The sequence below is a fragment of the Pan paniscus genome, chromosome 3 (genome assembly GCF_029289425.2).
Source record: "Pan paniscus chromosome 3, NHGRI_mPanPan1-v2.0_pri, whole genome shotgun sequence".
NCBI lineage: Eukaryota > Metazoa > Chordata > Mammalia > Primates > Hominidae > Pan > Pan paniscus.
Window position 1 is genome coordinate 46,476,764 of NC_073252.2, and position 16,387 is coordinate 46,493,150.

A 16,387-nucleotide genomic window follows, 5' to 3' on the forward strand; every position below is an offset into this window, starting at 1 on the left:
TCCACATGATGAAATATGATGCAGCCACTAAAATAACTGGGTAAATCTGTATAGCTCTAACACGGAAGAATGTTCCACGACACACTTTAAGAGGCAAAAAGCAAAGTAAGTTTCAGAATAAAGTACAGAATATGATGCCATCTGCAAAACAACAACAAACACATGTGTAACAAGTCTGTATATGCATAGAGAAGGCCTGGAAATTTTCACAAAACTATCAAGTTAAATCTATATAATCACCAAAGGGTTAAGAGGGCTAGTGAAGGGAATAGATTTAAAGGTGCTTTCATAATAAGAACACCAAAATATACCACCATGTAGACATCTTTTAATGCAAATCTTTTTGCATGGTTCAAGATAACTCAGAAGTTAGCAAACAAGGTGACTCACAGTACCTCTAACCTCCATATAGACATTGCCTTCTTTTTGAAAAGTGCTTTTAATATACATTCCAATGACTTCAAAAGGAAAGTAGTAATTTCTAGAAATGTAAATAGAATTATTCAAAAAGGAAAGTTAAGACAAAATCTTTCAAAATAAATAGGATTTAGTTAAAAGAGAAGAAAAATCAATAGTTTAATCACATTTTACTAATAAGATTCTTTAAATCATCTTACTTTGTCAAATGGAGAAAGCAGAAACTTTAGATTATCTCATTACTCTCTCAAATCAAACCAGAGGCCTATTTATGTCTTCCTGTTCCCAGAAGAGCACACACGTGTTGCTGAATGCGTGAGGTATTCAATAAGCAGACTGAAGGGGACCACCCCTGCAGTATCAGAAGGACCCTGTGTGTCCGGGGAAGCTACAGTGGTTGCCTAAGGTCAAGGGTCAGGAACAGTAACCCTCTCCAGGGTGAAGCTCATTTACTGCTGACACGTAGCTATCTTTACTTTCTGATCAGATATTTGGAGCATAAAATCGTTTGTCTTAACCAATCCCAGGTTTTACATTAGATGATGATGAAGCAACACCTAACACTATATACCAGGCAATATTCTAAGTACCTTTTGTATTTAACATATTTAATCATCCCCAAGACTCTATGAGGCCATAATATTATCATTATCCCCATTCTACAGATGAAAAAATTGGAGCATAGAAAGGCTAACTAACTCACCCAAAGTTACACAGAAAATAAGCAACAGAGCCAGGATTTGAACCCAGGGAGTCTGGCTCCAGAATTCATTTTCATAAGCATTATGTTATTCTGTCTTTCAGAAGATTATGATTTAACATAGCAGTTTAGCATTATTTAAAACAAGAGAAATAAGCAGTGTCTCACGGCTATAATCCCAGCAGTTTGGGAGGCCCAGGCGAGTGGATCACTTGAGGTGGGGAGTTCGAGACCAGCCTGGCCAACATGGTGAAACCCTGTCTCTATTAAAAATACAAAAATTAGGAAGGCATGGTGACACATCCCTGTAACTAGAACCGCTTGAACCCAGGAGGCAGGGGTTGGTTGCAGCCAAGATTGTGCCACTACACTTCAGCCTGGGCAACAAAGTGAGACTGTCTCAAAAAAAAAAAAAAGAAACAGCGTAAAAGGCAGCAGTCTTAACCCATTTGGAGAAACACTCCATCAGTAACACATCTGAACATGCAGCCCAATGTGTTTAAGAATAATGTGCATACGCTGTACTGATATAATGTACATTATAAAACATCTGGAAACAAAGAATGTAAAAAAAAGTATAAATATTTTTATTTAAAAATATAGTATTTTGAAATTATATTAATGTTGCAATTTGTCCTCAAAATAGGATAATAAAGTAATACATTAATATATATTATTAATTTTATAATTATAATTATCAATTGTATAATTATAACTTAATAACATGATATATTACTATAGCTAATAAATATAATTAATACTATTACAATTTTGAGCAAGAAGAAAGCTTTTTGAATATGCTTTCCTATAAATACCTTGATAAATAAGGTGTTAAATCTTGTTAAAGATTTGACATAGCAATTTGAAGGTCAGGTTCTTTTTTCTTGTCGGTTACTGATGCAATAACTAAATTATTGTTTAATCTCATCATCAATTATGCAAAACTTTTAAAATAATGTTTTGCCATCTTCCCGCAATGAGAATCACTTGTTCCCGTCCATTAAATCAGAAGGAGTTTCATTTTAACATGTTTAACAATTGGGTTCAAAACTACTGAAACTTTTTATTTGCTAGATTAACAGGCCAGAACATTATGTATCCCAGTTTAAGTGAGCCAATGTTAGAGTTCTCATAGATGACATAAGTTTTCAGCCACAGTCTGTTTTTTAAGAGCTTTATTGACATACAATTCACATGCCATACAATTCAACCCATTAAAATGTGCAATTCAGTTCAGGCACTGGCTCACGCCTGTAATCCCAGCACTTTGGGAAGCCAAGGCAGGCAGATCACTTCAGGTCAGGAGTTTGAGACCAGCCTGGCCAACATGGTGAAACCCCATCTCTATTAAAAATACAAAAATTAGCCAGGCATGGAGGCACATGCCTGTAATTCCAGCTACTCGAGAGGCTGAGGCATAAGAATCGCTTGAACTCAGCGGGCAGAGGTTGCAGTGACCCAAGATTGTGCCTAAGTGATGGAGTGAGACTCTATCTCATCATAAAAATAAATAAATAAAATAAAGTATGCAATTCAGTAGTTTCTGGCATATTCACAGAGTTGTGCAACCATCACCACAATGTATCTTAATACAATCTGGTTTTTGAAAAGCTCATTTTGTAGTAGGTGCTTCTTTTAAAAAGCATTTACAAAGCAATTCTTCCACACTGAAGAGTATCTACTAAGAGTAGGAGTCTGAACTCTGCATTTTCTTTTTGTTCTTGGATGCTTATATCACTGCACTTGATCTTAGCCCAAAGGCCAAGAAGTAATATATGTTTACATTGCTTTATTATCTTAAATCATAGTTTCTTTGCAAAAATATTTTAAGTCACTTATCTATTTTGTGAGCATTTGTTTAGTAGATAAGGGAATCATAACAGCATTTTCTGGGCCCCCACAGCATGGTGAAAGCTAACCAACAACAAACAAGGGCATCTCAAGCACTGTGCTGTAGAATTCCTCATTCTTCTTCAGGTTACCTTGGATATGAACCAATCCATATATTAAACTTGACTAAAGCTTCATGTGTTTTTTTGTTGTTGTTTTTTTTTTTTGAAATGGAGCCTCACCTCACTCTGTCACCCAGGCTGGAATACAGTGTCTCACTGCAACCTCTGCCTCCCGGGTTCAAGTGATTTCTCCTGCTTCAGCCTCCCAAGTAGCTGGGACTACAGGCATGTGCCACCACACCTGGCTAATATTTGTATTTTTAGTAGAGATGGAGTTTAACCATGTTGGCCAGGCTGATATAGAACTCCTGACCTCAACTGATCTACCCACCTCGGCCTCCCAAAGGGCTGGGATTACAGGCAAGAGTCACTATGCCCGGCCCAGCTTAATTTTTTTTTTTTTTTTTTTTTTTTTGAGACAAGAGTCTCGCTCTGTCACCCAGGCTGGAGTGTAGTAGCGTGATCCTGGTTCACTGCAACCTCTGCCTCCTGGGTTCAAGTAATTCTCTGCCTCAGCCTCCCAAGTAGCTGGGACTACAAGTGCGCATCACCACACCTGGGTAATTTTTGTATTTTTGGTAGAGATGGGGTTTCACCATGTTGTCCAGGCCAGTCGAACTCCTGGCCTCAAGTGATCTGCCCAACTCAGCCTCCCCAAGTGCTAGTATTACAGGTGTGAGCCACCATGCCCCTGGGCTTTTTCTTTTTAAGAATGAAAACAGAATAAATGGAAGCTCTAGTTATAAAGCGAACAGAAGCTTTTTTTCTTTCTTTCTTTCTTTTTTTTTTTTTTTTTTGATACGCAGTCTCACTCTATTGCCAGGCTAGAGTGCAGTGGCACAATCACAGCTCACTGCAACCTCTGCCTCCCAGGTTCAAGAGATTCTCCTGCCTCAGCCTCCCGAGTAGCTGAGACTAGGTGTGCTCCACCACGCCCAGCTAATTTTTGTATTTTTAGTAGAGACGAGGTTTCACCATGTTGGCCAGGATGGTCTCGATCTCTTGATCTTGTGATCCGCCCGCCTCGGCCTCCCAAAGTGCTGGGATTACAGGCGTGAGCCAGTGCACCCAGCCAGAACAGAAGCTTTTAGTAAATAAGAGCTCTAATATTTCCTTCCTGCATGCCAATGGATAGTCTTGTACACTCCCAGAGTACATGAACCCTGTTTGGGGGGCACTAGTTTAAGGTTCAAGCAAAATTATATGTGAAACCTTGAATTTCGCTTCATTATCACAGCTGAAATGATTCCCAAAAGACATACTATGCCCCAATGTCTGAACTAGCAATATGGGCAAAAAAAAAAAAAAAAAACACAGAAATAATTTCTTAGAAATCTGCATTTCCCTGTAGTTAAGCAATACTTTCCCTGGTAATAAATCTGAATGAGGCAAGCATAGGCCACCCTGGGGGTGGTAAAAAGATTTCAATTCATGTGCCAAGTTTAGTTGGCAGGTAGCCACTGCCTGGAAAGCTCTGCTGAGAGGATGCCAAGGCCATGTCCAGGGAAATGAAGCAAGATGATCAACAATAATGTTGTGGCTGGTATACGTGCCTACTACTGCTACCACCACGCTAATCAGATCTCAGCCACTTACAGCTTCATCCCACCACGCAGTGCCTTCTACTCATGTTCCACATCGTGCTTTCCATAAACTAGGCTTGACACTGCCTCCTCACCAGGTGGCACTCAAGCTCAGAAGCAGAAGGGGACCCAGGTGGGGACACTTTAATAAGAGCAGTCCGTGATCACAATGAATTGGATGGAACAAACATACTTCGAAATGGCTCTCTCCCACGTGTAACCACACTCAGGAATTTTTTCTCTCTTATGCAATTATGAAGTGCTATGGACTGGCAAAGAAAGGCAGTGGGTTCTGGTCAGCTCTTAACAGTTTGGCTGATGCTCTAGTGAATATGAAACTGTTAATGATCTCTCTTCTACTTCTTCCTCTTCCCCTTCTTCTTCTTCTTCTTCACTTCCCTTTTCTCTCCATCCTCAAGTTAGCTCAGACTCTAATAGCAAAGTGGATCCAGATTCTAAGATATACATTGGATTCTGAATATACAACTTCATTTGGGGAAAAATTGTGAAAGGAAAATGGATACGTAATACATTCCTGCAGAGGTCATGTTTGGTGGCATTTCCTACGTGGGAATGGGTGGAATAAGCACCACAGAACACTTACGTGGCCATTATGTACATGATTCAAAAAGAAAGCTGAGTCAAGCGTATCATCAAATTGCCAGGCATATGACTTACCTCAGAGGCAGTAGGACACAATAGCGCACTATGACGCCCAGCACCCACACCATAGTGAGCCGCAGACTGATGTACTGGAAATTTACATTGGTTCTTGTGAGGAGATTCCATGACACTAGCTCCTCTGAGGAAAACCTCTGGGTCACTTCATCTTCTACAATGGCTTCCAATCCCTTCTTGGAGAAATAAAACACGTCAGACAGCTCAAAGTCCCTTCCTCGTAGACCAGAGAGCCCTTTTTCCATGGGTGACTCATCTCTTTGGATAATACCTTAAAAGAAAGCATCAGGACATGAGAAAATGCCATGGGACAGAAGAATTGACCAAAAGGGCAACTTTAACTGTGTAGAAGTTAAATATGCCAAACAAGTAAATAAGTTTAATGGGTGACATCAGCCATCTTCAGAAGTAAGAGACAAACAATTGCAGTGGGAAAAGAGGTGAAATCACTGTGTCTGCATGAAATGGCCTCTACCCCATGATCTTTGTTAATTATAAAGAGGGGTTTTTGGTCCTCCATAATCCTCTTGTTTGGATTTCTTCCCTGCATACCATTAGACAAAGAACTCACACACACACACACACACAAAATTCTCCCCAAGTATAACTCTAGATTGTGTAAAAACAAAGACTTCTGTTCTCCCTGAAAAAAACCATAAAATCAAAAAGCAAGCAAAATGGCAAAAGATTCACCATAAATGGCAAAAAGTTGATTTTTTTTTTTTTTTTTGAGACGGAGTCTTGCTCTGTCGCCCAGGCTGGAGTGCAGTGGCGTGATCTCAGCTCACTGCAAGCTCCGCCTCCCGGGTTCATGCCAATCTCCTGCCTCAGCCTCCCAAGCAGCTGGGACTACAGGCACCCGCCACCACACTCGGCTAATTTTTTGTATTTTTAATAGAGACAGGGTTTCACCATGTTAGCCAGCATGGTCTCGATCTCCTGACCTCGTGATCTGCCTGCCTCTGCCTCCCAAAGTGCTGGGATTACAGGCGTGAGCCACCGCGCCCGGCTGATTTTTTAACATATGAAAATTATTTAATAAGAAAAACACAGCCTCCTGCATAAAAGTAAGCAAAGTTCACAGACACAACATGAATATTAATAGTTAATATCGTACAACTTTTCACTAGTGAAAAAGGAAATGTGAATTAGACAAAGGCCTATTTACAGTATCAAATCGGCAGCATTTTATTCAATGATAAAATTCAATGACTTGAAATGACACAGGTACTCTCATATTCAACTTGTACAAGTACGGAAGTAGTAGCAACTTTGTCAAAGTTGGTTTGGCATGAAAAGACTGAAGATAGTTTTGCTGATGATCAATAACTCCAATTCTAGGAATCTGTCCTCAGAAAATAATTAGAAATGTAGGCAAATGTAGGCAAGGGTGTTCACTGTAGCATTCTTCATTACAATTAATCCAAACAATGATATAAAATGTACCCATTAACAAATACTATAATGTTAATCAAGAAAAGACGGAATCTAAAACTATAGTTTCACTCTATGAAATACATATACATAGAAAAAATGTAAAAATGAAAACACTAAGTAGCTATTTCTAGACAACAGGATTAGGTTTTCCTCTCTGTGCTGTTACTGTATTTTCCATCAAGAAAATAATTAAATGATTTTTAAAGCAGCATAAATTTTTATGAATTGAAAAATGACTACTGTCATTCAATTCTAACTACTAAATACAAAAAATGAGAAAGTCTTCAAAGAATAAAGAGTAGCTATATACACAGTCATATGATCATTCATTGGTTCCTTTGGGGTGTATCACAAAAGGTTACTTCTGACATTAGACTACAAAGAAAAATATTTTCTTTTGAGATAGTAATTAAGATATTAAATTCCCTGAAAGAAGATCTTTTTTGATCACCTCATTTTCCAGTTTACTAGGAAATCAATGAGGAAAATGGACAGTGCTGTATTACCTATCCCGGGAAGAGTTATACGTGTATTAGTAGAAAGAGCTGTAATAGTTCAGTTTTCGGAAGGACTAATACTACACTAGAGGAGAAAGGAAAGAGGACCTGGAGTCAAAAGCCAAGTCCTGTTTAGGACAACCACCAGCTCCATGACTGATGTCTTTTATAAACTGAGAGAATGGAAACAATTTAGTTTTCTTACAGGGCTAATGTTTTATGATTTTAGGTTTGGGATATATGGGGATTTTGGAGTTTTTGTCCTACATGCAAAGTTTATACCTAGCCACCTTAAGAATTAAAGCAATAGGGGCTTGGCATGGGGGCTTATGCCTGTAATTCCAACACTTTGGGAGGTCAAGGTGAGCGGATCACTTGAGCCCAAGAGTTTGAGACCTACCTGGGCAACATGGTGAAACCCGTCTCCACAAAAAATACAAAAATTAGCTGGACATGGTGGCATGTGCCTCTAGTCCCAGCTACTTGGGAGGCTGAGGCAGGGGGATCACTTGAGCCCAGAAGATGGAGGCTGCAGTGAGCCATGATCATGCCATTGCACTCCAGCCTGGGTGACAAAATGAGATGGAAAGGGGAGGGGAGGGGAGGGGAGGGGAACAGAGGGGAGGGGCGGGAAGGGAAGGGAAAGGGAGAAAAGAGGGAGAGAAGGAAGGAAGGAAGGGGAGAGAGAGAAAGAGAAATAAAAATTAAGAAAGGAAAGAAAGAGAGAGAGGGAGGGAGGGAGAAAGGAAGGAAGGAAGGAAGGAAGGAAAGAAAGAAAAAGAAAAGAAAAGAAAGAAAGAAGAAAGAAAGAAAAGAAAAAAGAAAAGAAAGAGGGAGGGAGGGAAGGGAGGGAAGGAAGGAAGGAAGGAAAAAAGTAAGTTCTTGAATGATTATTAGGTTCTCTTTTTCAGAAGTCAAGTCTAAGTGGTTTAACCTTTTTTCACCATCTCCAAAAGAGGTTTAATTAGTATTAGAGGATGAACCATGATAGTGTCCCTACTGAATTACCCTTTTGCTCTACAGGCACTGCAATACCACTCAAAGCCCGTTACTCAATCTAAGTACTGGCCAGTATTTAGCAGTGCAACAGTTTCATTACAGCAGGAGGGAAGAATACCTTCTTCAGCAAATTTCTGAATGAAATACACTGGGGACAATAGACAGCCTTCCTAAAAATAACCTTTTTCAGAGGGGCCAGAGATAAGAATGCAAGTTCAATTGCCCCATATTATTTGACTGAGCCAAGAGAGAAGAGATCTGCAAACAATGCCAGCCCTCCAGCCCCTACACACTTGTTGTGCAATGTTTTCTCTGCCTTCTTACCTAGTTTATTCTGTGTAACTTAAATAAAATATAACTCAATTTTATATTTTAGTTAAGCATCTTTCAAAAGTATGTAGGTAACTGCAATTTATCTAGCCGACAAAGGATTAATTTCCCAAAGGATTAATTTCCAGAATATATTAAGACATACAAAAAATTAATTTAAAAATGTCAAAGAACTCTCTTTTAAAAATGGCTAAGAATATAGCAAGCAATTCATAAAAGAGTAGCCTTATTGATGAAACATTTGAAAAGATGTTCTGCTTCACTATAATGAAAGAAATGCAAACTCAAACCACAGTGAGGCCAGGTATGGTGGCTCACACCTGTAATCCCAGCACTTTGGGAGGCCGAGGTGGGCAGTTCACTTGAGGTCAGGAGTTTGAGACCAGCCTGGCCAACATGGTGAAACCACGTCTCTACTAAAAATACAAAAAATTAGCCAGGCGTGGCGGCACACGCCTGTAATCCCGGCCACTGGGGAGGCTGAGGCAGTAGAATCACTTGAATCCGGAAGGTGAGGGTTGCAGTGAGCTGAGATTGCACCACTACACTACTCCAGCCTGGGCAACAGAACGAGACCCTGTCTCAAAAAAAAAAAAAAAAAAGCCACAATGACATACTCCTTCATACCCATAAGCCTGATAAAGATGTTTAATCTGATAATGTGAAGTACTGGTAAAGATGTGCAAATTCAAAGACATTCAGAGCCTATGACCTAGCAATTCCACTCCCAGGTATAACTTAGGAAGATCTCTTTAAAAAATAATTTCAAACATACAGAGAAGTTGCAACAGTAGGTCACTTCACCCAGATTCACTAATTGCCAACATCTTGCCACATTTGCTTTATTGTTCTACCTTTATATGTATATTAAAAAATTTTCCTGAGCCACTTAGAATATGTAGTAAACATCATACCCATTACCCCCAAATACTTCAGCATATGTTTCCTTAGGACACAGAGATTCACTTATTTAACCAAATTATAATTATCAAAATCAAGGAGGTTGACATTAATGCAATATGAGAATCTAATCTACAGACTGTATTCAAATTTTGACAGTTGTCTCACTAACATCCTTTACAGCAATTTTTTTTTTCTGGTCCAGGATTGCACCTTACATTTACATGTCAAGTCATTTTAGTCTCTTTAAACGTGGAAAGGTTCCTCAGCCTTCCTTTGTCTTTCAAGATACTGACATTTCTTAAAAGTATGAGCTATTTATTTCATAGAGTAGCTCTTAATTTGGATTTGCCTAACGTTTCTTCATGATTAGATGCAGATTGTATACTTTGGGAAGTAATAATACAATGTAAGGAATGTGGTGTTCTCAGTGCATCTCATCAGGAGACAGTTTGTCATGACTGGTGATGTGTGACTTTGATCACTTGGCTGAAAGTGGTGCTTCCAGGTTTCTCCATGTAACATTAGTATTTTTTCTCTTTATGATTAATAAGTAGGTACTTATTACGTACAAGCATCTATAAAGGGGAGATACTTTGAGACTATGTAAATAACCTGCTCCCCATGGATATTTAGGATATCAAACTTTGTATATTCAAATTTTCACCCGTGGTATTACCATCTATTGATGACTCTGGCCTTAATGAGTAAGTACTATGTGTCTTTTAAAATGATATTTTCTCACTCCATTGGGCATAGTGGTTCACACCTGTAATCCCAGTACTTTGGGAGGCAGAGGCGGGCGGATCACTTGAGGTCAGGAGTTCCAGACCAGCCTGGCCAACATGCGAAATCCCATCTCTAATAAAAATACAAAAAAATTAGCTGGGCATGGTGCCACACACCTGTAATTCCAGCTACTTGGGAGGCTGAGGTATGAGAATCGCTTGAATCGGGGAAGCAGAGGTTACAATGAGCCAAGATCACACCACTGCACTCCAGCCTGGGTGACAGAGTGAGACTCTGTCTCAAAAGTAAATAAATAAATAAATAAATAAATAAATAAATAAAATGATATTTTCTCACTCCTTCAATCTTTCCACATTTATTATTTGGCATTCCACCTTAACGAGCTTTTTCTCTTATTCTCCAGAGAGATTCTTATAAAACTGTGCACAAGGAGACATATACAAGAACACTTTGCCACATTGTTTGCATTAGCAAAATAGTGGAAACAATCTAAAGTCCATTAAGGAGAGACTAGATAAGAGACTTGATAGATATATACAGTGAATATATATGAGCTAAAATAAATTAGCTAGAACATGTACTAATTTAGATAATTCTGAAACATCAGAATGAGCAAAAGTCAGAATGAACACAAAACGATATGTGGAAGACAACATTTTTATCATTTGAATAATGCAAAACAATAAATACTATGTATGAAGGATATATACATATGTAAGGGAAGTATGAAAATACGCATCAAGATAAGCATGAAAGTCAGAGTAGTAGTTCCAAGGAGTAGCAGGGTAAGGGATCAGGAAAGGATACCTAGGAGAATTCCATTGTTTCTGTAATGTTGTATTTATTAAATGAGGTGGCAAGTACACATGTGATATAACCAAAAAATAAAGTGCTACATGGAACTGACAGTTGTCCCTAAGATGAAAATCTGTACTGTAAAAGAGCAGGTACCAGACTATGAGTGCTCTAATATTAGGCACACAATATCTGAAAATGGGTACTATTATAAAATTAGGTGTCAGCCGGGTGCAGTGGCTCACGCCTGTAATCCCAGCACTGTGGGAGGCCGAGGCGGGTGGATCACGAGGTCAGGAAATCGAGACCATCCTGGCTAACACAGTGAAACCCCGTCTCTACTAAAAATACAAAAAAATTAGCCAGGCGTGGTGGTGGGCACCTGTAGTCCCAGCTGCTGGGGAGGCTGTGGCAGGAGAATGGTGTGAACTCGGGAGGTGGAGCTTGCAGTGAGCCAAGATCGCACCACTGCACTCCAGCCTGGGCGACAGAGCAAGCCTCCATCTCAAAATAAATAAATAAATAAAATAAAATTAGGTGTCAAAAGGAGCACGACTGAAAACATAATGTTACTTTCTCCTGAGATATGTTGACTATTGAGGGTCTGAGTTACAGATCCAATTTACCTAAATATAAGCTCTGACAGGAAAAAATATTCAATTCAATCAACATATAGGGAACACTCACTATGCGTTAGGCCTCAAATTACAGATTAGAAAGGAAGAGAGGAAATACTTGTTTTGGCACCAAGAAATGTTCGTTGGCCGGGCGCGGTGGCTCACACCTGTAATCCCAGCATTTTGGGAGGCCGAGGCGGGCGGATCACGAGGTCAGGAGATGGAGACCATCCTGGCTAACATGGTGAAACCCCGTCTCTACTAAAAATACAAAAAATTAGCCTGGCGAGGTGGCGGGCACCTGTAGTCCCAGCTACTTGGGAGGCTGAGGCAGGAGAATGACGCGAACCCCAGGGGGCGGAGCCTGTAGTGAGCCGAGATCGCGCCACTGCACTCCAGCCTGGGCGATAGCGAGACTCCGTCGTCTCAAAAACAAACAAAAAGAAATGTTCGTGAGTAGACCGAAAGTCTTCAAAATACATAGAAATAAACACATATCAGATTAGCTGACAGATTCAATTATTATATTAGTTTTGTTATCATTAAAGCAATCTCATTATTTTTAATAAGTTAATCCTGATCCTTCAAAGCAGCCCACAGTTCTTAAATCGGTAAAACTCTAATTCTAAAAAAAAAAAAAAAAAAAAAAAAAAAAAATTCCTTTTACTTTACAAGTCAGCTTTAAAAGGGTAAAGCCATAAACGTATGAACTTTGTTCTTACACCAAATGCTTTCACCAAGCCAACACAGTCCATGCTTGGATGAAGATAAAATTACAACTGTCTCTCTATCTCATGCAAGCGATTAATTGCACAAGCTGCCCTGTGCCCCTGTGCCTTTAGCAAGTCACTTGTACATAAATAATACCAGATACGAAAGGCCTGTGGAAATGAAGGCAGAAGTTGAAACCATCTCAAACATAATTAACTCTAAATTAGCTGAGTGAACTCTTAGAATAACAGTCCATTTATAAATCACACTAGTTTTTCTGTCCTCCAGTTGTAAAGCAAACTTCCTAAGCAAGCAGTTAAGAAAATCAGGGTCTACTGCAGACCAAAGAAGATACAGTAGCTTATATACAGAAGTAGACCCTTAATCTACCAATGGCCTGTGTTCCAAACACAGCAGCAAAACCTTCAGCATTCAAAACACTTTCTCATGGAAGCCTTGATTGAAGTGGTCTGTGTGAGCAAGAACCCTACCCAGTCATAAGCCTAACTCACTTAAAAACAGGTGATCACAGAGCAGTAATGGCATGAAATAGAAAGTCTCTCTTAACACTGTTTCTATAGGAAATTTTTAAATTAAATCTAGTTTGGAATTGACAAAAATATAGTCCTAAATCCCATAGAGACTGGAAGGGGGGCTTGGGGGAATGTTCTGGGGTACTGGTAATGTTCAATTTATTGACCTAGATGAGAGGTATACAAGCAAGTTCATTTTGGAAAATGCATGAAGTTGTATACTTATTTCACACTCCTGTCTATGTATGTTATTATTTTTAAATTGGGCAGGGAGGAGTTTACCTGTTCCAGCACCAATTATTGGTGGTAGTGTCCTTTTCCTGGCATGAGAAGCTCCTCTGAGGGGCTCAGATCCTTGGCAAAGAAGCCAGGCCTAGATCCTTCCCTACCATCTCCAACTTCCTTCCTGACCCATAAATGTGATTAGTGTGATTAAAGAAGAGACCACGATAAGGTAATATAATGACCAACTGTATGTATACATTGGGGAATGAGATGGACCAGTGCTACTGGGATTAAAGAACAGAAATATTCAATGTCAAGGAAGAGGCCTGGCCCATGCTCAAGCAATCACCTAGATGTAAAGACTAAAAAGATCATTAAGGCCAGGTGCAGTGGCTCATGCCTGTAATCCTAGCACTTTGGGAGGCTGAGGTGGGCAGATCACCTGAGGTGAGGCACTTGGACCCAGCCTGGCCAATGTAGTGAAACCCCATCTCTACTAAAAATACAAAAATTAGCCAGGCATAGTGGCAAGCACCTGTAGTCCCAGCTACTCAGGAGGCTGAGGTAGGGAATCACTTGAACCCAGGAAGAGGAGGTTGCAGTGAACCAAACCAAGATCACGCCACTGCACTCCAGCCTGGGTGACAGAGTGAAACTCCATCTCAAAATAAATAAATAAATAAAATAAAATAAAAGATCATTATACCATCTTAACAAGCTAGTACCAAGGACAGATCCCAGGAATATACAACTGATCTCCATCTTGTCCTTCTACAGTTCATTAATCACTAGATATGCTAATATGTTAATTACTGCATCAACAACATAGTCACCTAACTGCACAGATTTCCAGTCCACGTTTTGCCACCTTTTCTCACAATAATGTAGCTGTAACACTGCAAGGCTAACCTCTAGATATACCAAATCCAAACCATTCCCTGAGCCATTAGTTAAGTTAAGATTTCCAGGACATAAGTTAGGCCACTTGGCTAAACTCATTTCACAGCGACTCCTTTGTGATCCTGATTATCACTGCTTCCCTTCCCAAACATTTTTAAATTTTTATATTGTTATTAATTTAGTTAAGCGTAATAATGGCATTAGGGTTATATTTTTCAAAAAGTCTATTTTTTGAGGTGTGTCCTGAAGTATGTAAAAGGATATGATATCTGGAATTAACTTTAAAATACTTTCATAAAAGGATATACATGAAGATGAGACTATGGTATTTCTAATTACTTATTGGTGTTCTCTACCTTTCTACATTGCTCATATATTGCTTCTGTAATTAATTTTTTTAATTGAAAAATACTTACACAAAGGAAAACCTGAAAAAAAAGAATAGATGTAGCAAATTCTTGATAACTGTTGAATTTGGGTGATGGGTATAAGGTGACTAATTGTACTATTCTTTCTACTTTTAAAAAATTAATACTATGCTTAAAAATGCACTTAAGAAATTTGTTGGAGATATCAGCTTAGCTGAGGATCAATTTCCTCATCTAAATTTTAATAAATCATTTGCTCATTCATTCAGTTAGTCAATATATAAAGAGTGACAGGCAGCAGACAAGATACTAAGTTATAAGGGAAAGGGAGAAAAAAGGGTTGAGCTAACTCAGTGGTTCTCAAGCTTGGCTGCATTCCATAATTCTCTGTGGAATCTTTTAAAAAACAGACACCAGGGCCCACTCCCAGATATATTAAACTAAAATGTCAGCTACATTTTAAAATATATATATCAAGCCAAGCGCAGTGGCTCACATCTGTAATCCCAGCACTTTGGGAGGACAACGGGGGTGGATTACCTGAGGTCAGGAGTCTGAGACCAGCCTGGCCAACATAGTGAAACCCCCGTCTCTATGAAAAACACAAAAATTAGTCAGTGTGATGGCAGGCACCTGTACTCACAGCTACTTGGGAGGCTGACACAGGAGAATTGCTTGAACCCGGGAGGCAGAGATTGCAGTGAGCCGAGATGGCACCACTGCACTCCAGCCTGGATAAAAGAGGGAGACTCCATCTCAAAAAACAACAACAACAAAACTATATATGTGTATATACACATATATATATATATGCGTGTATATATATATGTGTGTGTATATATATGTGTGTGTATATATATATATACACATATATATATGAGTGGGGGAAAACTATAAGGAAATACATTAAAATATTAGGCTTTTTCTGATTAATAAGTATTTCATATGGCTGATTTTTAACTTATTTATACTTCTGCAATGTCTAATTTTTCAACAAAGTATATATACTTTGTTGAAAAAATACTTACATTGAGAAAAATACTTAAGATGTTATTTTTAAAACTATAATGAGATACTACTACATACCCACAAAAATGGCTAAAATTTTAAAAGGCCAAAAATACCAAGTGCTGGAGATGCTAGGGACCAACTGGAACTCTCAAACTTTGCTGCTGAGAGTGTACAAACATTTTAGAATACCATGTAGCAGTTTCTAATAAAGTTCAACAAATACTTGCTTACCCTATGGCACAGACAGTCATAAGAATGTCTGTACAATGTTTATAGCAGCTTTATTCCTAATGGCTAAAAACTGGAACTAACCCAATTATCATCAATCGACATTATAATAAATAAACAAACTATTGGTATTATATAAAGGAATACTCCATAGCAATTATTTTTAAAAATCCACTGATTCATGCAACATGGAGAAATCTCACAAATATTATACAGGGTGGGAACAAAAACAGACACAAAGAATATATAATGTATGATTTCATTTATGTAAATGTCAAAAACAGTAAAAACAGACGATGACAGAAATCAGAAGAGAGAGTACCACTGGGACTGAGAGATGAAGGGCAGATACTGAGCAGGGGCTTAAGAGAACTTTGAGATCATAAATGTGTTCTTTAGCTCGACTGGGGTAATCACATGAGCCTACAAATATGTAAAAAATCATGTATCTGAACACTGAATATGTGCATTGTAACAGATGCAAATTATACCTCAATTTTTTTTTAATCAGAAAAAAAAGGTTACCTTTAAGAGTTCTCCCAAGCTGGGCACAGTGGCTCACGCCTGTAATCCCAACACTTTGGGAGGCCAAGGCGGGTGGATCACCTGAGATCAGGAGTTCGAGACCACCCTGGCCAACATAGTAAAACCCTGTCTCCACTAAAAATATGAAAATTAGCCAGGCATGGTGGTGCACATCTGTAGTGCCGGCTACTCAGGAGGCTGAGGCAGGAGAATCACTTGAACCCAGGAGGC

At 39.0% G+C, this 16,387-nt stretch overlaps 1 protein-coding gene across 7 annotated transcripts in view; it reads right to left on the minus strand.

Annotated features, from left to right (window-relative positions):
* GPAT3 (glycerol-3-phosphate acyltransferase 3) overlaps positions 1-16,387 on the minus strand; it is a 118,738-nt gene that overhangs the window by 18,668 nt on the left and 83,683 nt on the right. For all 7 annotated transcript variants that reach the window (XM_063603762.1, XM_055111316.1, XM_055111318.1 and 4 more), the window contains one exon: positions 5,331-5,601. In XM_063603762.1, the coding sequence (XP_063459832.1) occupies positions 5,331-5,601 (271 nt within the window). The remainder of the gene's footprint in view (positions 1-5,330; positions 5,602-16,387) is intronic.